This window comes from Schistocerca americana, chromosome 2 (assembly GCF_021461395.2).
Source record: "Schistocerca americana isolate TAMUIC-IGC-003095 chromosome 2, iqSchAmer2.1, whole genome shotgun sequence".
NCBI classification, from domain to species: Eukaryota; Metazoa; Arthropoda; class Insecta; order Orthoptera; family Acrididae; genus Schistocerca; species Schistocerca americana.
The window spans coordinates 249997031-250020069 of NC_060120.1; the positions used below are offsets into that span (position 1 = coordinate 249997031).

General features: G+C 40.9%; 1 protein-coding gene across 1 annotated transcript in view; it reads right to left on the reverse strand.

Moving 5' to 3' along the window:
• LOC124593685 (galactoside alpha-(1,2)-fucosyltransferase 2-like) overlaps nucleotides 1-23039 on the reverse strand; it is a 312210-nt gene that overhangs the window by 122019 nt on the left and 167152 nt on the right. Inside the window, exon 3 of the mRNA XM_047131986.1 lies at nucleotides 14416-14588. Within this exon, the coding sequence (XP_046987942.1) occupies nucleotides 14416-14588 (173 nt within the window). The remainder of the gene's footprint in view (nucleotides 1-14415; nucleotides 14589-23039) is intronic.

The following is a 23039-nucleotide window of genomic DNA, read 5'->3' on the forward strand; positions in this document are numbered from 1 at the left end:
GCTGTAAAGCTTCAATGCATGTGAAAAACGGTACAACAAAAGATCGAAAGTGGCTGTAAAACGTATTTATTTATAAGTAACCAGTGGCAGTCAAGTGACCATCTTCAGGTCAAGGATACCATTACATCAGGTTAAAGGAAGGTTCCCGGGTGTCAAGTGTATATCATTAACAGTTTCAGCACCAGTCACTTATACACGACAAAGTGCTGAGTGGATACTTGATAAATACTGAAATTGATAATATTGTACTTGACGACAGGAGTGGAACGACCAAATTGAGCAGGATGGTCTGCGGCTCAAAATAAATAAATAAATTTGTAAACTGAGTGCATGATGTCACATCCACGAGATGTTGGGACCATCAGCGTTGATGGAGACCCAATACGAGTAACTAAATTTAAGTATGTCGATTCTACAATCACTAGCGATGGCCAACTAAGACGAGTTCGACACAAGTGCGCAGAACAGCCTGGATGAGCTGGTGAAGGACAAGACCTACCTGCGATCGTAGGATGAAGAATAATTTGAGTCACGGACCTATCGGACTTTGATCCGCCCCGTGGCCAGTTACAAAAGGCGTAGAACGACGATGGAGAGGTCATGGAGACGAAGAAACCGAGGCGGACGTCTGGCATCACTCGACTGGATTACGTATTGAATGATACCACCAGCAAACGTTTTTGGGTCGCGTTGATCCAATAGAAAATACAAGAAAGCCGTCTGCGATGGTTTGGACACATGCTGCGTACAGAGGACAATACTACAGCAAAGGTAGCATGCACAGTGCAACTCATGGGAAAGAGGCCCGAGGCACTACCAAAACAGCGATGGGCCGAAAATCAGCACAGCGACCTGAAGGCCGTGGATCTTGATCCAGACATGGACAGCAATTGAATAAAATGGAGACAGTGAATCCATTCAGCGGACGCAGCAATCAGGTGGGACAAAACGCTAAAGAAATAGAAAGACGATGCTATTCTTAAATAGGTTAAAAGTTTTCTATGGTGCTAAAGCATCAGCCAAGACTGAATGAAGTGTTAAACATCCACGGTAAACAGATGTCACAGGCCTGCAAAAAAAGATTACTCGCCAGTTAACACCGTGCCGCTTCGCAACACACTGTCGTTAGTTTACATGGTCGGTTCACCAACTATACCGCACATTTTCAGTAATCAGCTATCTGGATGTTTTATCTTTTACTATGATAAGGTCTGGTACTGTGCAAGTTTTGCCAATTTTTGAGCATGTACTTTGATATTGATGATCTTGTATTGTCATGCACTGACATGAGTTACTCTCTTTATATCTCCATTTCTTCAGGTTGCACCGTGTGATGCCAGTTCTTAAGCGGTTAAGCGCCATCCATCATGGAAACGATAGATGACGCCCAGCAGTCAGTTGCTCTTTATGCTTTATTAGCGTCTGATTAATACAGTTTTGACATAAATTTTGGTTGGTTATTCGCATAAAACTTCGCCGGGACTGCAGTCGGCCATGCTGTATTTGGTAGCGGTATAACGGATGCCTGTTATCACCAGACCGTTTCCTCATTTCGAACAGCCCGTGACGCATTACAAGAATCCGATGACAGATTTACACATTCGAACGGATACACGACACATGGATCCTAATATGAGCTCGCAATTGCTCGAGGAGCTTTTAAGTCGATGGGAACATGTGCACCGTCTGTACACAGATGGATCACGTACTCCCGACAGCTTAGGAAGTGCATATTATAAAAAAGGACACACCACAGAGGCCAATTCCAGCTCCACCCGGAAGACTTTGTACTTAAACCGCAATTCTAGCCGGTCTTCAATATGAAGATCGCTTTGATAAAGGTACAGTCATTGAACTGTCGAACTCGCAATTAGTATTACTCCTCACACGGAATCATTTTGTCAATAATACAAATCATTATTTGGTGTAGCAGATCACAGACTGTACTGCATCACTACAGCGTCGTAACAATAAAATAACCATGCTGTGGGTAAAGGGCACCATGGTACCAGATGCCCGCCCTGTTTGCCGTGTGGTATGACGCACGGCTTTCCGGATGGGGAAGGAGCGCCTGGTCCCCAGCACGAATCCGCCCGGCGGACTTGTGTCGAGGTCCGGTGAGCCGGCCAGTCTGAAGATGGTTTTTAGGCGGTTTTCCATCTGCCTCGGCGAATGCGGGCTGGTCCCCTTATTCCGCCTCAGCTACACTATGTCGGCGATTGCTGCGCAAACAAGTTCTCCACGTACGCGTACACCACCATTACTCTACCACGCAAACATAGGGGTTACACTCATCTGGTGTGAGACGTTCCCTGGGGGTTCCACCATGGGCCGAACCGCACAATAACCCTGAAAGAGTGGTTCGGTGTGGGGCAGCGGAGGGGTGAAGTGGACTGCGGTAGTCGTCGTGGGGTTGTGGATCACTGCGGCTGCGGCTCTTGACGGAGCCCATCCGTCGATTGTAGGCCCCCGGTTAACATACAATATCATAAAATACAATGGTATCAGATGCAGTGAAACCGTCGACGCTCTCTCTAAGAGAGCCGTACACCACGGGACAAATGCATACAAAAATGTTCCTTACACAAACCTAGAGCAAGGCGGCCGTCGGCAGATCAGAACTTTGTCCAGCAACAAGTGGCATCTACCTTACCCACAAAGTGGAAGGCATTATGTAGCTATACTACCACATATCGCCGTACGATCGTCGTACTCTCTTGGTATGTCCCACAGAACGTTTCCAGTTACCATGTTCTACCACCGCTTGTAACCAGAGAGCATTCTGGCTGCACCTCTGTCTGCTACAGCTTATTGATTCGCCCCTAAGTGATTGCGGCGCTGACGGTGACACCGACCACTTCATTCTTGGCTGCCCATTGCAATACCACCGACGAATACCACGCGACAACCGACTTGCTACAGTGCTTGGTGCTCACTGGGCAACAGGTTCCTACCGGTGTGAAGCCAGTGATTGTTCTACAATATGATCCGTAATTGTAATTCGTAAGTATATAGTACAATCGACAAACTTTAAATTAGTGTGATTTAGCATGTAACCAAAATTTAACATACTTCTTTTAGTAGTCATTTGGAGGACCTCACATTTTTTATTGTTTAGTTTTTATTGTCAGTTGGCATGGAGATATTCTGTCTAAATCGTTTTGCAATTCGGTTTGATCTTCCAGTTAATTTACTAGACAGTAAACGACAGTAACATTTGCAAACAATCTAAGAGCGCTGATCATAAATCGTTTGTATAGATTAGGAATAACAGAAGACTATAACACTTCCTTGGGAAACTTAAGATGTCATTTCTGTTTTGCTCGATGACTTTCCGTCGGTTACTACGAACTGTCACCTTTCCGACGAAAAATGACGAATCCCGTCACACAAATGAAACGATACTCCGTAGGCACGTAATGTAATCACAAGCAGCTTGTGAGCAACGGTGTCGAAAGCTTTGTGGGATCGAAATGAAATGTCGTGTGGCGAGGGCCTCCCGTCGAGTAGGCCGATCGCCTGGTGCAAGTCTCTTGTGCCGATGGGGATGATATGGTGATGAAAACGACACAACACCCGGTCCCTGAGCGGAGAAAATCTCCGACCCAGCCGGTAATCGAACCCGGGCGTCTTTGCACAGCATTCCTCCGCGCTTACCACTCAGCTATCGAGGCGGACTTTCTGGAATTCATAAACATGGAATGAACTTAAGATCTCATGTCTATAGCACTCGCCTCAGTTCACATGTTACCAGTTTTTGCTTTTCATGGAAATCAGGGTGCTCTTGGAGATTCTTCTCTTTGCGGAATGCTTTTAGGAATATCCTGTTGTTAAATTTTGACAAATATACTGGTAAATGAAACAATTGCAGTTATTAAAAATAGCTTTCTTGGATATAAGAAGATGAGACTACCAGAAATTTATAACCTTGTTGAAGCTTTACCTTTGGTGCCATCACGTAACTACTTAGGCTTATATAATAAATTTTATGAACAGAAAGATTGCCTTGCAATGGACAGTTGCCTAGCTAGCCTCCTACCCAGCATTTACAGTACTCATTTCGAAACAACCTTTTTCAACAACGCTATGACAATAATGAAAAAGATCATATATTACAAACGCTTGTGGATGAAATACTTATCTTATTCGATGGAAGAGTAGAAGAAATTGATAAGTGTGCAATTGAGCTTAACAAACTCTAACAAAACATAAAAATTACTGCCGAGCGTGAAACTCATAATAGGATAAATTTCTTGTATGCAAAAATTATTAAATAAAGTGGTAAACACAACTTTAAAATATATAAAAAACCCATTAGAACGTATGTCACAATCAACAGCTGGTCATGTCACCCTAAGGAACACGAAATGGCATATTATAGGGCATTGCTCAACAGAATGGAAAAAAATCCCTTTGGACACTCAAGATAAACTACAATAAGTAGAAGAAGCTATTAGTTTATAGCTCACAATGATGGCTACAGCTCTGAAACCACCATTAAACTCCACAACAGAATTAAAAACAAACACAATAACAAAAATAGCTATTAGTCAAAATGAAATAGAACTTAAGCGCAAATAACTCCTCAAAACTCTATTAACTATGTCTGCATACCATTCATTGGTGAAGTGTCACTTCAGACTGCAAACTTATTGTATGCCAAAAATATCAAGACTACTTTTTTCCACAAACAATAAAATGAAAGACAAAACTGTTCATAGCTTAAATTTAAAAAGTGAAGTACACCGCAGGTTAACATTTAAAAACTAAATTGTTCGGTGTGCCACAAGTTTTACGTTGGCCAAACTCGTAGGAGTTTCAGTGTACGGTACCATGAAAACATGAATGCTCTCAGGCACACAAACTAAATAAGTCATATTTTGCTACTCATTTGGCCCAACACACGGAGATAAGTATCACAGAAAACTTAGAGAAAATTTGCTGAAAAAGAAGTACAGATGAGTTTGCTAGAGGAATTAGAAATTTGCAACCAGATTCACAGAAACCTGACTCCATCCTGAATGATTAAATAAAATTAAAAAACGAAATGTACCTCCAAAATATCATACAACTCCTATAATTTTAAATGACAGAAATAATAATTAACTGACAGAGAGAAATTTCTTCACTGGTTATCACCAGCATCTAAAAAGCTAAATAATTAAATGGATATCCATATAAAATTATCTGTTCTACGTAGAAGAATCTTTGTATTAGTTCCAGAAGTGTGCCGTATCTGTATACTTATCACGTTCTTTCACACATTAGATCAGCAGCCGATGTAAACAAATACATCCGCCAGCTTGTATTTAGTTCAGTTCATTAATCAGCATGAATCGTGAAAGAAAACCAAACCTCCCTCTTATAATATGAAGTAATTAAGTACAATGCATAGAGCATAATATATAAGCTTAAAATTATGTAATCATAAAAAATTTGTTATATTTTACGACACAAATGTGGAACCTTTCGTAAAATTTGCAATCACCAAAACCTTGTTATATTTTAGGACACAAATGTAAAACTTGCAAAGAAGTCAGCTCTTCGGTCTGACGATGGATTCAGGCCCAAAGCTAATAAAGGTACACTAAAATCTATGGATGTTGATTTTATTGCACGGACGAGAGACTTCAGCTGACGATATATATGAGAAAAAGTACGACCACAGCTGCATCTTGAGAATGTTTCTATTTTATCACACGACTAGTTTTGTCGCCACATTACCGCCATCCTCAGTCCTTGTTTTGTTACCAAAGAACAATTACACAATGTCAGTATTTGAAAACCAAACAACTCTAAAACAACGAACGCATAAAAATTATCGTACTCTAATGTATTAGTTGAAGTAACCCTAGGTAATATTCTACGAAGTACCAATGGAGCACATATGTCAATACCTTCAGTTTTTCCTGCTCCAGTCTAGGAATGTATAAGCGTATAAAACACAAAGAAAGAATAAACCTGAATCACAGTCAAAAAACACATGGCTGTCGTCATAGGTAAAAACAATGAACATCTAAATAGGAAACTTTTCCTCCGTCCAAACCATATCATTAAAACAACACAGTATACCACAGTATAAATTTAACAACAATAATGTATCACCGTTTTTATTGTTATTACACCTTATCTGACGGTATACTGGCCTACATATTTAAGTATTGTGCATGACTAGATATCAGAGGGCACCAGATCGTCTTAGGCATCTGTGCCCAACATTGAAGTTGTAGCAGATACATTATAGATATTTAAATGTGTTTTCGAGTTCCTAGGTTTTCATTCCTAGGAAGGTTTTATTATGGAGGAATATACTGTTTGATGTGGGTATTTTAGTTTAGTTTCCTGCGGACAGGTGTTTGTGTTTATCACACAAGGGCATAAACATAATATTTGAGGCCTGGTGTATGTGATTATTTAAGGGTACATAGTTATCAAGGATTTTGAGACGAGGACGCCTTCAGTTCTTGGAGATAGGTTGTCACAAAACTGTGTTGTTGATGTATAGTTGCAGTGGATCTGTGGTTAGCTTGTACCAGGTAGGTTTCGCTTTTACTGTTAGGTTCTTACATCACGTATACATCTTTGGCATCGTCTTTACACAGTAATGAAGATTTGTAGCTGGATCATTCTGATATTTGGGACCCTTTGTTAAATTTATACCGTGGTACATCGTGCTATTTTAATTATTTGGTTTCAAAGGGGCGGAAGTTGCCTTTTTAGATGTCCATTGTTTGGCGATAGAGCAGGAAAAAATGAAGGTATTGACATATGTGCTGTATTGGTACTTCGGAGAATATTATCTAAGGTTACTTAAACTAATACATTAGAGTACCATAATTTTTATGTGTTCAATCTGGACCGTATACTATGCTTCAAACACCACCTTCTTAACTTAGATCAAAAGTTAAGGACTCGAAACAACATCCTCCATAAGCTATGCGGAACTACCTGGGGATCTTCAGCAACCACCCTGCGATCTTCAGCTCTGGGCTTGGTGTACTCAAGTGCTGAGTATTGTGCACCTGTTTGGACGAACAGTCATCATACAAGGCTTGTTAACACCCATCTGAATTCGACAATGTACATAATGTCTGGCGCAATCAGATCTACTCCAGTTTATTGGCTTCCACTATTAACAGGTATAATGCCTCCTGATCTACGCAGATGAGAGAGAATTCCACAAGATCACCAGGAATTCTAACCTACCCGTGCATAGCAACCTGTCACTTTTAATTCACAAGAGACTGAAATCACGCCATCCAACACTGTGCGATGCCGCTGACATGGTTGCTAAGGATTTCAAACCTTTCGAAGAATGGAAAGGTCGGTGGGAAGCAGTGACAGATGTGCGCCTGCATAACATCTTCTCAGGTGCTAAACTTCCAAGTGGATTCGACCTACCACGCAAGACCTGGACTACTCTCAAAAGAATCTGTACCGGCCATGGCCGATGCAGGGATGCTCTCTTTAAGTGGAAGAAGGTGCCTAATCCTGCCAGTGACTGCGGGGCTCCACACCATACTGTTCACCACATTGTCAGTGAATGCAGGATTCGAGCCTATAACGGTGCTGAAGAGGACTTCCTGCTAGCAACTCCAGATGCAGTGCGCCGGATTGAAGGACTGGACATTCAGTTGTAAACACAAACTTAAGTTTCTTGTGTGTCAATATGTACAGTCGTGCTCAAAAGTATCCGAACGACCTGAATTGCATTTCGCCTGATTCGAATGCAACCCACATAGCGAAGCTATCTATCAGGTCCTCTAATCGCCCCTCGGGACAGTCGTTTGACTATTGAAAATGGTTCCAACAAGTCACCACTAGAAAACACTGCTCTGTATCGCAATAACTCAAGATGTATAGTAATACCAAGGTACTACAAATATCAGAGAACATCTTATCACAGATAAGACGGTCCATAAGGCTTGTAAGCTCACATTTATTACAATAAATGACATACCTGAAATGTGACCACTCTCACTATTACGCCAGATAGGTAATTCACGTAGCAAGTTCGTCGTATTCATGATTTCCTCTGGAAAGTAACATACCGTACTTATTATTCAACACAAAATGACATTAAAAATTTGAGTTATTCACAAGCAGCTAGTTGAGAATATGTATGAACTTCAAATGACACGACGAACCGTCTCATTCTGCATATGGATTCAAACCCAGGTCATGCAGACTAAGAAAGACTTTGTAGCTCTGAGCCGCGCGACCACTACGGTCGCAGGTTCGAATCCTGCCTCGGGCATTGATGTGTGTGATGTCCATAGGTTAGTTAGGTTTAAGTAGTTCTCAGTTGTAGGGGACTGATGACCTCAGATGTTAAGTCCCATGGTGCTCAGAGCCATCTGAACCAACTTCGTAACTGACGGAAACTAACAGTCATTCCGTACTAGGCATACAGAGAGTGATATACCTCGATTTTGCCGGCCGAAGTGGCCGTGCGGTTAAAGGCGCTGCAGTCTGGAACCGCAAGACCGCTACGGTCGCAGGTTCGAATCCTGCCTCGGGCATGGATGTTTGTGATGTCCTTAGGTTAGTTAGGTTTAACTAGTTTAAGTTCTAGGGGACTAATGACCTCAGCAGTTGAGTCCCATAGTGCTCAGAGCCATTTGAACCATATACCTCGATTTTAGACAGTATCAGTTAGCAAATATCAACTTTAAATTACATAAAGTAAACATTTTTAACGGACACGAATTCCTACCCACTCTATTGTCCTTGTTAACGAACTACGAGAGATGTTAAATATTGCTTCTGCACAAGTAACTTATTTGAAATGCCGTGAGGTAAAGCTTTGTGTTGGACAGGGATTCGAACACAGAACCTAACTGGATTGTCATCGAAGCACAATCGACTGTGACATATCGGATTTTCTCGGCAGTAGCTAGATGTTTTAACTGAAATGACGAGACGAAACATAAATTTTTTCTTTCCCAGGACTCCAACCTGGCACCCATCACTGTTATATTCTAGAGAAAACGAACTTTAAAAATGGGTTTGTTACACCAGCAGCGACATGTGAGCATGTTTGAACTAGAAATAATATGATGAAGAGTTCAGTGATGAGTGGGAATCGAACCCCACACATATCGTTGTTGACTGCACACAAAGAGACGTCAGGTTCCAAATTTTTCTCCACCAGCAGCTCGGAATAACATCCTTGAACTTACAGCGATCTCGCAAACAGTTCTAGGTGTCACTGGGACTCAAAAACGTCAGTTTTCATTAGTGTTGAGAACGAATAAAAATACATTAAAAATCAAAATTATTATCCACCAGCAGATAGGTGATCTCATGCTAGAGCTTGAAAATACATTATGAAAGCTTTAGTGCCGGGTCAGGATTCGAAGCCATTCACGTGCAATATGTGGAGATATTGAGGAATCTGCAGCTTCCGAACAAACAACAAATTGCAGTCGACCTGTATTGTCACGAAGGGATCAAATTCCGTGTTAAGGGAGGTCTGAGCTGCATTCCCAGTTCAGAACCAATTTTATCGACATACAGAAGTTCAAATAAAAGATGGATTAAGTGTCCTGTGGCGCTACATAGCGTTTGTTTCGTTACTAGAAATAAATAACTAGTATAAGAAAGGTTACTGGTGATAGAGTTCCCACATTTCGCCACTCCTCACTTTATTGTGGTTCAACCTAACGTCTACTTGGCAGAGAAGGAATATCATGTTTAACGTGAATGTCAGACCTCAATGCCACTATACCTTCTTCACTTGGGGTAGCCAGAAGAGAACAGAATCTGTCTCCCCTTATCAAAAATCATCGGCAGAAGTTGGAATCGAACCCAGACCATAAGTATATGAAGCTATCATCAACCCAAGAGACCACCAAATTCTCTTCTCTATCACTCATTTTTCTATCATAACAATGTTGCGCCACACTGGATGAGAATTCTGACACACAGGCTCCCTGTAGTGGTTTGCAGCATGTTCAGTACATTCATTTACTTGGTTGACCGAATCGCCATGAACTAGCTGCCTCAGCTACCCAGTGCATACATTCGACTCTATTTTGTAATCACCGAAATAAAATCACGTAACTGACACCGACACAGAACTGCCAATAGTGTAGAATGCAGAAATTGAAATAGGAAGTCTGATTCACGTTTCTGTAACTGGGTTTAGGGACTGGAGCGTAGTTACTGATAATACTCAGAAGTGACTGCAAACTAAGCTTCAAAACTCAGTAACTCTCATTGTTGTTTTTATATTTCTTTCGTAAGTGTACTCAAAACTATGAATCTCATTGACGAACGTTTTCGTGCCTGGCCGATAATCGAGCACAACTAACGTCATCCGTTACAGCATACTCCTGAGGCTGGGAAACGTGGCCACAATGGTCTGGTGGAACGAACGTTTCACAGGTGCAATGCAGGGTTCAGGCATGTAATTTTAAGAGCACAAACAGATTTACTTTACTTCTGGTAACCTCAAGAGAAAGACGTTATAATCCAGAATCTGCATTAAACATCACATTGCTTCATTACCAACTGGGCAGAGCCGGTTTACGTTGGGAAATGACATAGGCGGAGGTCATGGTAAACAGAAACTTACTTACATTAGAAAATTTCATTTTATTTGATGAACCGATAACCATTCTAAGGAACAGGGTTCTTATTTTTCTTGTACTTGATTGAACTACAAGTTGAATAATTTGGTACTGGACTGTGATTCGAATTCGTATCTCCTTTTTCGAGGATCTAAATCTTTCGGAACAGTATAATTCAATCATTTCGTTGCTTATCCCAAGACTGCAGTCCTCTCTAGGTCTCCTCCAAAGGTAAGTATGTGGGTCCGAATCCTGATACAGTACAAAAATATTCATAATTTCATTTCAAGCCCTATCACGTGCACACCAGTCTGCTAGTGGAATTAACGTGCATTTTTAATGTCTGTTCATGTGTTGCCAACAATCGCAATAGGTGTCGTTATTTCTGGTCAAACACGCACACATCTTACTGTTAGTGAGTAAGCAAGTGTTACTTAAGCTTTTTTCGTGGATGATAAAGAAGGACGGAACGTGTGCGATTCGATTGCCACTCAGGCACAAAAATTTGTATCATTATTTTAGATTCAAACATCTAGCAGCTGGTAGGAAAAACCGATACGTATCATTTGGTTTTACTTAGTTAACAATCCAATTTCGTGTTGGGTCCGTATCTCCGTCACAGAAATTCGCATCATGTGCTTCATCGTTAAATGCATGAACACATTGTTCCTTCTGAATGGAGGTATATCACACATCTTTCGTGGTTAGTTAACAGGGACGAAAGGGTCTTTATAAGAGTCCCAGATTATTACAAAAATAGGCGTCTTTTATTTTCAAGTTTAGTTTTGGTTACAGATATTGGCGAAAAATTCTGTAATTCGTGCTTCTTCAAGACTAGTCAGCAATATTATATGATTAGATTAGATTAGATTAATACTTGTTCCATAGATCATGAATACGACATTCCGTAATGATGTGGAACGTGTCATTTGAATGAAAGATTTCTTTACATACCATGATTCAGTTTCTTTGCAACAATTTTTTACTCTCTCTCTCTTATTCTTTTTTATTTTTATCTCTCTCCCTCACTGTCTCTATCTCTCGTCTCTCTCTCTCTCTCTCTCTCTCTCTCTCACACACACACACACACACACACACACACACATACACAGAGAGAGAGACACACACACACACACACACACATTCTTTTTTATTTTTGTTTGTTAGTTGTGCTCGATTATCGGCGAGGCACGAAAACGTTCGTCAATGAGATTCATAGTTTTGAGTACATTTACGAAAGAAATATAAAAACAACAATGAGAGTTACTGAGTTTTGAAGCTTAGTTTGCAGTCACTTCTGAGTATTATCAGTAACTACGCTCCAGTCCCTAAACCCAGTTACAGAAACGTGAATCAGACTTCCTATTTCAATTTCTGCATCCTACACTATTGGCAGTTCTGTGTAGGTGTCAGTTACGTGATTTTATTTCGGTGATTACAAAATAGAGTCGAATGTATGCACTGGGTAGCTGAGGCAGCTAGTTCATGGCGATTCGGTCAACCAAGTAAATGAATGTACTGAACATGCTGCAAACCACTACAGGGAGCCTGTGTGTCAGAATTCTCATCCAGTGTGGCGCAACATTGTTATGATAGAAAAATGAGTGATAGAGAAGAGAATTTGGTGGTCTCTGGGTTGATGATAGCTTCATATACTTATGGTCTGGGTTCGATTCCAACTTCTGCCGATGATTTTTGATAAGGGGAGACAGATTCTGTTCTCTTCTGGCTACCCCAAGTGAAAAAGGTATAGTGGCATTGAGATCTGACATTCACGTTAAACATGATATTCCTTCTCTACCAAGCAGACGTTAGGTTGAACCATAATAAAGTGAGGAGTGGCGAAATGTGGGATCTCTATCACAAGTAACCTTTCTTACACTAGTTATTTATTTCTAGTGACGAAACAAACGCTATGTAGCGCCACAGGACACTTATTCCATCTTTTATTTGAGCTTCTGTATGTCGATAAAATTGGTTCTGAACTGGGAATGCAACTGAGACCGCCCTTAACACGGCATTTGATCCCTTCGTGACAATACAGTTTGACTACAATTTGTTGTTTGCTCGGAAACTGCAGATTCCTCAATATCTCCACATATTGCACGTGAATGGCTTCGAATCCTGGCCCGGCACTAAAACTTTCATTACGTGTTTTCTAGCTCTAGCATGAGAACACCTATATGCTAGTGGATAATAATTTTGATTTTTAATGTATTTTTATTCATTCTCAACACTAACGATGTCTGACGTTTTTGAGTCCCAGTGACACACATAACTGTTTGGGAGATCGCTGTAAGTTCAAGGATGTTATTCCGAGCTGCTGGTGGAGAAAAATTCGGTACCTGACGTCTCTTTGTGTGCAGTCAACAACGATATGTGTGGGGTTCGATTCCCACTCATCACTGAACTCTTCATCATATTATTTCTAGTTCAAACATGCTCACTAGTCGCTGCTGGTGCAACAAACCCATTTTTAAAGTTCGTTTTCTCTAGAATATAACAGTGATGGCTGCCAGGTTGGAGACCTGGGAAAGAAAAAATTTATGTTTCGTCTCGTCATTTCAGTTAAAACATCTAGCTACTGCCGAGAAAATCCGATATGTCACAGTCGATTGTGCTTCGATGACAACCCAGTTAGGTTCTGGGTTCGAATCTCTGTCCAACACAAAGCTTTACCTCACGGCACTTCAAATAAGTTACTTGTGCAGAAGCAATATTTAACATCTCTCGTAGTTCGTTAACAAGGACATAGATGCTGGGTAGGAATTCGCTTCCGTTAAAAATGTTTACGTTATATAATTTAAAGTCGATATTTGCTAACTGATACTGTCTAAAATCGAGGTATATCACTCTCTGTATGCCTAGTCAGGAATGACTGTTAGTTTCCGTCAGTTACGAAATCTTTGCTTAGTCTGCATGACCTGGGTTTGAATCCATATGCAGAACGAGACGGTTCGTCGTGTGATTTGAAGTTCATACATATTCTCAACTAGCTGCTTGTGAGTAACTTAAATTTTTAATGCTATTTTGTGTTAAATAATAAGTACAGTATGTTACTTTCCAGAGGAAATCATGAATACGACGAACTTACTACGTGAATTACCTATCTGACGTAATAATGAGAGTGGTAACATTTCAGGTATGTCATTTATTGTAATAAATATGAGCTTACAAGTCTTAAGGGCCGTCTTATCTGTGATAAGAGGTTACGGATATTTGTAGTACCTTGGTATTACTCGACATCTTGAGTTATTGCAATACAGAGCAGTGTTTTTTAGTGGTGACTTGTTGGAACCATTTTCAATAGTCAAACGACTGTATCGAGGGGCGATTAGAGGGCCTGCTAGACAGCTGCGTTATGTGGGTTGCATTCGAATCAGGCGACATGCAATTCAGGTCGTTCGGATACTTTTGAGCAAGACTGTACATATGTATAGGTAATTTAATTTTATGATATGCCTGTATTAGCCATACGCTAAATAAACATGTGTTAATTGTTTTATAATTGTTTAGTTTTCAAATATTGGATTTGTGTAATTGTTCTTTGGTAGACAGGGCCTGAGGATGGTGGTAATGTGTCGCCGAAACTAGTCTTGTGATACAATAAAGACATTCTCAAGCTACAGCTGTGGCGGTACTTTTTCTCATATGGACTTAAATCATTAAAAAAAAAAACTTGTGGCTTGTTGTAGCATTTCCTACAGGAACATACCCTATCCACGTGTCTAGCACTTTTTCTACCGCGGTGAACCACGCCTCTTTGAATTTCTTGAGTTATTTTGAATACAGAAAATCAGTACAAGTATCCTAGGTTCAAAACTGTGCGTCCCTTACTTACTCGAAGACGATGGGCAAGTGCAGCTCCTTAGCCCGCGCGACGACTTCTGGCAGCGGCCGCCTCTCCAGGTCGACCTTGAAGACGCGCTGGTCCACCTCCTCCATGGTATCCTCGGGGCATCCGGACTGCGACAGGAAGTCGTACGTCTCTGGAACTCCGAACGGCTCGAACACCTGCCGAGAAGGCGACACATCAGCGCCAAGAAAGGGCGAGGTATTACCGTATTAGAGCACTCAATGCTCGCTGAAGATCAGTCCTACAAGCATACACAAGGGAAAAAGCTTCAGCTGGTGAACATAGCCGTTTTGCAATAGACGGCAGTAGCGGCAAGTGGGGTTCGGATGGTTGGTCATAGGTGTAATAAAATAAGCTTAGATATCTGTAAACATAGTGCCATAAAAATATTAGTCCATTTGTGATTGCATCATTAGGTTATTCTCGATTAAGTACGTCAACTTACGTACCCATTTCTCGCCATTTGCAAGAAGTTTTAATTTTCTGCTTTAGCATGAAGAATTCTGCGGCTATGGCTCTTAAAATGTCAGGAAAGATCAGTGATGAGGGAACTATTAGTGAAAGACCGTGCAGAGAATGTTTTCAACGCCTTCAGAACGGTGATTTTGATGTCTAAGACCGGCATGGCGGTGGAAGACAGAACGTTTTCGTAGCTACTGAAACAGACGAAGACAGTCACAGGACATCATTATGGAAAGCAATTGATACGTTCGAGCCCAGCTCTGAAACACAAACGGCCACAATACAGCGATAGACACGTGAAGGCAATTTTACAGCAGGTCAGTCCTCGACCTCATGTCGCAAAACCCGTCAAAATATACATGGAAACGTTGAAATGACCAGTACTTCCGATCGTATGAACAAGTGCAAAATTGAACCGATTCATAAATCCCCACAAAAGACTCCCAGTTCTTCCGCCACGGGATTCGTATGCTATCCGAAAGATGGGAGAATGTAGTGGCCAGCGTTGGGCAATACTACGAACCATAATTTTTTTTTTGGTAAGCTTTCCCAATAAAGTCCTGAACTTCGAGAAAAAACGGCGGAAGCAAAGTTGTAGACCTACTAAGTAATCATGAGCCAATACATGACGGTCACAGCCCACCGAGAGAGAGAATGCCGCCTAGTAACATTGCGGCCACGTGACGCGGTAAGGAAAGTATGAAAGCATAGCAGATGTGAATAGGAGAATCATTCCAGTGATGGAAAATGGGGAAATCCACAGACATAAGCGACTTTTCAAATGGCAGACTGTTGTGGCATGGCGATTGGGACCGAGCATTTCGGAAAAGGTGAAGCTTGGTCAGCCGTTTGTTTGTTACTGTCATTAGCATCTAAAAAAGGAAAATTTTATTTTAAAGTAATTTCTTGTACACGTACTTTATTAATTTTGTTAGTATTCACTACTTAAAAACTGCAACATAATTACGAAAAAACTATTGAAAAATAATATTGTAAAAACTTTGCAGTGGAAACGCTGGCAATGTCAGGGGAGTTCGTACTGTATAGTATCCAAAGCATCTATTTCAAAGCAGACAATAATATTGTTGGACGCGAGCAAGCACAGAGCCAGTAACAGAGAGAGAGAGAGAGAGAGAGAGAGAGAGAGAGAGAGAGAGAGTCGCCAGTCTTCTGTGATGAAGTATGGACGCAAAGTGACGGTGCTAAACGGAGAGTGTTCTGGAATGGTGTTTGAAGCACAGCAGGGCCTTGTGAATGGGCGAGCGACCACATATTTGGGAGCAGTACAAAGCATATAAGCACAATTGAACAAGAGTACGGTGTGGCCAAAATTATTAAAAGTTGCTCGTTGTCAAAGAAGAGCCTGTTGCCATAAACGATCGTTAAAAAATGCATTACGTCGCACCACCTACAGCTCGCCACAAAGTAAGATCAAGCCACTCATCTGCGAACTTATGTACAGGCTTGTCAGCGTAGTAGTTTTAGCTCTTTGAACATAATAGTGCTTTTTTTTAGTTGAACTGTAAACATTCTGAGTGCTACTGATTATCCTAATTCAGTAACCATCAGCTAGCTCCTATCCCTTCATCACTGTTACCAAGAGAACCATGAGCGAAAGAGATAAGGCTAATTCAATGTAGGGTAATTTTATTACATTTGCAGTTATCTTAAATAAGTGGTTCGTGAAACTAGATGCAGTAGTAATTAAAGTTCTGTGTGGACTGTAGTCAGGGTTGCCATCAGGCCCGGTATAACGGGGCCTTCATCGTTATGAACCTTCTTGTCCCGACATCCTGATTTTGCTAAATACCGTTAAAAGCTTGGCTCAAGTACTGAAATAACGCCAACTGTTAGCTGAACATGAAAATGCAGCCATAGTTAGTTTTATTCATGTCAACAAGTTTATGTTGACAATGTCGTCGCAGATGGTGTTGCATGTTAGTATCCTATATCGACGATGCGAGCACCTTCTAGATCTAGCGCCATCATTCGAGAAAATGCCAGACTTCTCAATGGAACTATTTAAGCAAAGTCATACGGAAGAAGGGGGATCCCCCTCCCTGCTCCTGAGCGGCTTTTCCCCTCCTACGCCCCCTCCCTCTCCTGTGCTCCCCTGCAGTGTCTCTGCACTCCCTCCTGCCTTGTCTTCCCTCCTCATCTCCTGCCCCACCTGTCTCCTGCCTCTTGGTGCACCCCCTGACGCCCTTACTCCTTTCACCCCACCCCATCCCCTGCTGCTCCTTTCTCTCCCCTCCTTTTCCATCCTCTCAGGCCTCTCCCTCGGCAGGAAACTCCTGGCAGTTTTATTCTTCGTCGTGTGTGGTTCATCTCTCCAAGTGGTTTTAAAGTGTCTTGTTCTGGAGTGTTTTTAATATTGCAGCCAACTTTTAACCTGAGCATGTGACTTCAGTGGCCTTTTTGTGCTCTACACATCGCCAACTGTGTTTTTTTAACTTTATGTCGAATTTTTTTACTTGTGCCCCCATGAACGTTTCCATGTCAGTGTATTTTTACCTCCATTATCTCCCCTTCCTCTGTTTTTATGTCCCCCTTTTTATCGCCTTTACATGTATAATTTTCTTCTTTTATTAGCTGTCGTGTCTCTCAGCTGAAGAGTGGCGGATTGTGCCGCTGACAGCTCTCCCCTGCCCATATTGGGCAGGGGAATGAAATCACTATAAAGGGGGAAAAAAAAGAAGAAGAACCGGGCAGTTTCAATTTGAATAGTGATCTGATAAGACAATTTTTTCCAAACATAATACGAACAACGGGTGCAAGTTAGTAATGTTTGAAGCATTTACTGGAGGTATATAGGGCGTGAGGTGTTTACTGATGTCTACTTCGAGGACTGAAGTGTTACTGTCGACCGTTTCCCGTCTAGTAAACTTATCGTAGCTTACAAAAATGCCTAAGGATGGAAAGAGAAAGTGTCGCTTTTTGGATGATTACAAGGAACAGTGGTCCTTTGTCAAGAAAGGATGTACAGATCAGGAAGCATTGCGTGAGATTTGTAGCCGTTTCATCTCAGTAACTCAGGGAGGTAAAGCAGATGTGAGGCATCTCATTTCCACGAAGAATCATACAAATAGAGTCGCAGTAACGTCGACATTAAAGTCCCATTCTGCATTCATGATTAAAGAAGATATCTAGGAAGAATTGCTCGTTGCTGCTCCAGAAATAACAACAGCTTATAAAGTCGTCAAGTATCATCAATACTTCGTTCTCGTGACTCTACCATAAAACTGAATGCCGCATTATATCCTAACTCCAAAGTCGCCACAATGCAGTCTACAGCCAGGACCAAAGCTACAGATATTGTTAAAAATATTCTCGCACCACACTCCGTATTCGAATGCCTGAAACAATTCCAAGAAGTTTCGTTTTACGGTGAGGGCACCTACACATCGAACCACAAGGCTGAAAAGATATTTCCTTTAGTTCTTCAATACTTTACTGAGACGGAATCCAACATAAGCTGTTGAAGTTTGATTCGCTGGATAACGAAACATCGGAGACAATTGCAAAGTCTTGTTTAGACACTTTAAGACAACCGCAAATGACATCAGATAAATTAACCGCTATTTTTGGAGACAACGCCAGTACCAACTTCCGGCGGCGTCATCGACACGGATAGTGGAGTATATTTCACCAAATTAAAGAAGAACTAGGACAAATGTGTAGTGTTTTGGATGCCCTGCCCATATTCTCCACAATACTACATCAAGCGCTGCTGGAGGCTTAACTGTCAACACAGAAATAAACGTCATGAAAATATTTAATTATTTTTCAACACACAGGGTAAGGACGGAGAAGCTGAAAGAGTTCCACTTTACGGTGATTCAATCATCAGACTATTCTATCGCACTCAAAAACAAGATGGCTGTCGTTAATGCCCGCAGTTGAGAGAGTTCTTAAGATCTGGATTCCATTAAAGCGATTTTTTGACGCCGAAGACAGGTCACCTAAATTAATTTCAGATTTTTTCAGTAATCCAATCACTGAAATTTACTTCATGTTTCTGCAGTCAAAATTTGTTCTGTTTGCAAAAAAAAGAACATAAAAAGCTTGGCGAAGAGTAAGTCTCGAGAATTGAAATAGGAAATATGCTAATCGACATTCAAAGGTGTCTGAATGAAAGGAAGACTGCCAATTTTATTGGCATGCAGATCAAAATGAATTTGAACAAACTAAAGAATGAGAACCCTAACCAACAAATAATTAGATTTCGAAATTTGAGGAAGAGACGATAGCCTTCTATACATAGCATTTGAGTACTTGGAGAAATGGGCTATTTGTTTTAATAAATATCAAGTTTTTGATTCGATGACGCTATCTGAAACTCCAGACTAGGTGTTCATTGAAAAGACTATTATATACCTGACTAAAAATTGGTGTGAAGATCCCAGGCGATAATTGTTTTCAGGAATATTTGTATCTGAAGAGATTTTTAGCACTTTTGGTGAATTGCGAATTTGCTGCACGAATGCGTGAGGATTCTCTACCGCCCAGATTCGCACATTGTGTCTGTTCACTTCACCATTAAGAAAAAATGTTGCTTCATCACTGAAAACAAGTTTCGCACTGAACGCATCCTCTTCCATGAGCTGTTGCAACCGCGCCGAAAATTCAAAGCGTTTGACTTTGTCATCGGGTGTCAGGGCTTGTAGCAATTGTAAACGGTAAGGCTTCTGCTTTAGCCTTTTCCGTAAGATTTTCCAAACGGTCGGCTGTGGTACGTTTAGCTCCCTGCTTGCTTTATTCGTCGACTTCCGCGGGCTACGCGTGAAACTTGCCCGCACGCGTTCAACCGTTTCTTCGCTCACTGCAGGCCGACCCGTTGATTTCCCCTTACAGAGGCATCCAGAAGCTTTAAACTGCGCATACCATCGCCGAATGGAGTTAGCAGTTGGTGGATCTTTGTTGAACTTCGTCCTGAAGTGTCGTTGCACTGTTATGACTGACTGATGTGAGTGCATTTCAAGCACGACATACGCTTTTTCGGCTCCTGTCGCCATTTTGTCTCACTGCGCTCTCGAGCGCTCTGGCGGCAGAAACCTGAAGTGCGGCTTCAGCCGAACAAAACTTTATGAGTTTTTCTACGTATCTGTAGTGTGTCGTGACCATATGTCAATGAATGGAGCTACAGTGAATTTATGAAATCGCTTCAATCATTTGTAATAGCCCTGTACTTCTGCCGCAACAAGTTCCATGTAATTGTGATCTAAATAAAAAGTACTTGTATTATGTAAATTTCTGACTTCATTTCTACAACCCCATCTCAGAATGTACCGACGAGGTCCCAGCTAAATATACCCCTAGTTGTATGCTTCTCTGTATCCAAACGGTAATTAAGTGAAGACAGAACAAAGTAAAAGTAATTTCAAAAAATTGAAAAACGCATATGCTATTTAATTTAAAGCGATTTATGATTTTTGTTGAATGTTTGCAAATTTTTCACGTGTTTTTGAATTTACATCGAAATTGCAAAGGTGCTTGTTCTTAGTTAATGAATTCAGAGCGAACTTTTGTAAGGTAACACTTATTAAGGAACAGTGATCTGTAGCTGGTATTTGGTTGACAAAACGTGACTAGAGACAGCGTTATAGTGAGCGACGTTATTCGGTACACACCGTACTATAGTTCGTTAATTGCAAGTAATTCATATGCGTTTCTACTTTTTACTTTTTCCTCACTTTTGAACTGGTGATCGTACATTATTAATCTAGAATTCAAATTACACGCTATTTCAATCAGTTGTTTCAAATTATATCTAGCTACAGTGAATTATTTATTTCCACACACAATTTCTTTTTAATCTCCGTTGCCCATGATAAGTATCTGTGCGACAGCGATCATTTTATAACAAGGGTTCTTTCGGTTACCATTATTCGGAATCAGTGCCTTTCCTATTGAACAAGGATCATGAGATACGAGGAACATTAGATACACGGGTCATAAAAATCACTTATTACCAAAGAGTGTAGCCAAGTTATAAGCTCAAGGTGTTATTCATTACTTCACATGTAAAATTAGACTATGTTAGTTTCCAGACTTCTGTGGCAGTTGCCACTGAAGGTAAAATCTTCTCGGTTGTTAGAACACTTCATGTTCATCTTCACTTTCTTCTTACAAAATCCACATTCGAGTCCTCTGCTGGAAACTTCTTAAGGATATGTTGGTGTTCCCGGTTAGTAGAACACTGTCAAAGAGCAGCGTCGCGTTCACTTATAGTAAAAGTGAGTTCTCCCCCGTATAATTTGAAGTGGAATTATCCGGTGAATTTTGTGCGTCTACTATTGATGAGTCATCGTTAACGGTAGTGAAACAGGTAGAGCAAGACATGAGGACAATAAAAGAACGGAATAAAGAGCACAAACGATACACGCATTTAAACAGAGTGTGAAATCTGTGATAGTGAAATATCAAGAGACTTCATCAACGTACCAGTCCTAGCAAGGCAAAGCAACAATTATAGAAAGTAAGTTCAAGATGCGGTTGATATTTCTGCGGAGGAATGGAGTTTCAATACAGAAGACTGATATGGCTTCCAGCTTCGTGGTACCCGCCATCAAGAAAATAAATATACAACCATGGTTGCGCGTGGAGTACCAACAACGACCAAGAAGACACCTCTGGGGAAGACAATATTTTCTTTCACAATTATTCCTCCTCTCTTGGTATGCCTGTTTCGCCATGTATTCGATGACGATGACTCACAAGTACCAGTCAGAAAAATTTCATTCAATAACTCCACTCGTACCGAATAAGCGCTTGGAAGCGCCACTGCAAATTATACGCGGGAACACCAGGAGATCCTTAAGAAGTCTCCAGCACGGGAATCGAGAGATACAGTGATCTTCTGACAGTGGTCAGCTAACTGGGAACACCAGAAAATCCTGAAGAAGATCTATCAGAAAACAGCTTTCCAAGACCGTTATCTGAAATACTCTTACATGATGCTGACAAGGGGGAGATTGAGTCAATAATTAAATCACTAAAGACGAAGGACTCTCACGTATATGACAGGGTATCTAGCAGAATATTTAAGTACTGTTCTGCATATGTCATCCCAGTACTTAGCAACATTTGTAATTTTTCCCTCCGCAATGCTCAGTTTCCTGAGCGATTAAAACACTCAGTAGTGATACCACTTTATAAAAAAAGAGAAAGTGGTACTTCAGACAATTCTAGACTTACTTCTATGCTAACGGTGTTTGTAAAGTTATTGGAAGGCTGCACATCCATGGATAATTGATCATTTCAGTTCACACAATTTCCTGTCAGATTTTCAGTTTGGTTTTACAAGTGGTTTAACAACTGAAAATGGTATGTTCTCTTTATTCTGTGAGAATCTGGACGGATTAAATGAAAGGATGCGAACGCTAGGCGTCTTCTTCGATTTAACTAAGGCGTCTGACTGTGCTGATCACAAAATATTACTGCAGAAGTTGGACCATTATAGAATACGGGGAGTAGCTCATAATTGGTTCACCTGTTTCTTTAAGGACATGCAGCAGAAATAATGTAGTTCAGGACGTAAGTTCATAGCTCGTAGAAAATAAATTGATGCTGAATCACAGTGAGAATCAGTTTTTACCGTTTCTAACACACAATTCAACAAAAACTGACATTATAATTAAACACAAGGGGTGTATGATTAGTATGAGACTGAATAGTTCAAACTAGGCGTTCCGATAGATAGTAAGCTGTTGTGGAAAACAGTATGTTCAAGATATTGTTCAAAAACTAAATGCTGTTGCTGTTTTATTTACCATTAGAACAGTATCTAAAATAAGCGATAGTTCAGTACGAAAAGTAATCTGCTTATTTTCTTGCGCTTATGACATATGGTATTATATTTTGGGGTAACTCTCCCCACTCAAAAACGATATTTTTGACTCAGAAACGGGTGGTTCGAGCAGTATTGCTGTTTATGCGCGAACCTCTTGTCGACCCTTGTTCAGTAGTCTGGGAATTCTACATCGGCCTCTCAACACATATTTTCTTGAATGAGATTTTCACTCTGCAGCGGAGTGTGCGCTGATATGAAACTTCCTGACAGATTAAAACTGTGTGCCGGACCGAGACTCGAACTCGAGGTAGGAGACAAGGTACTGGCAGAATTGAAGCTGTGAAGACGGAGCGTG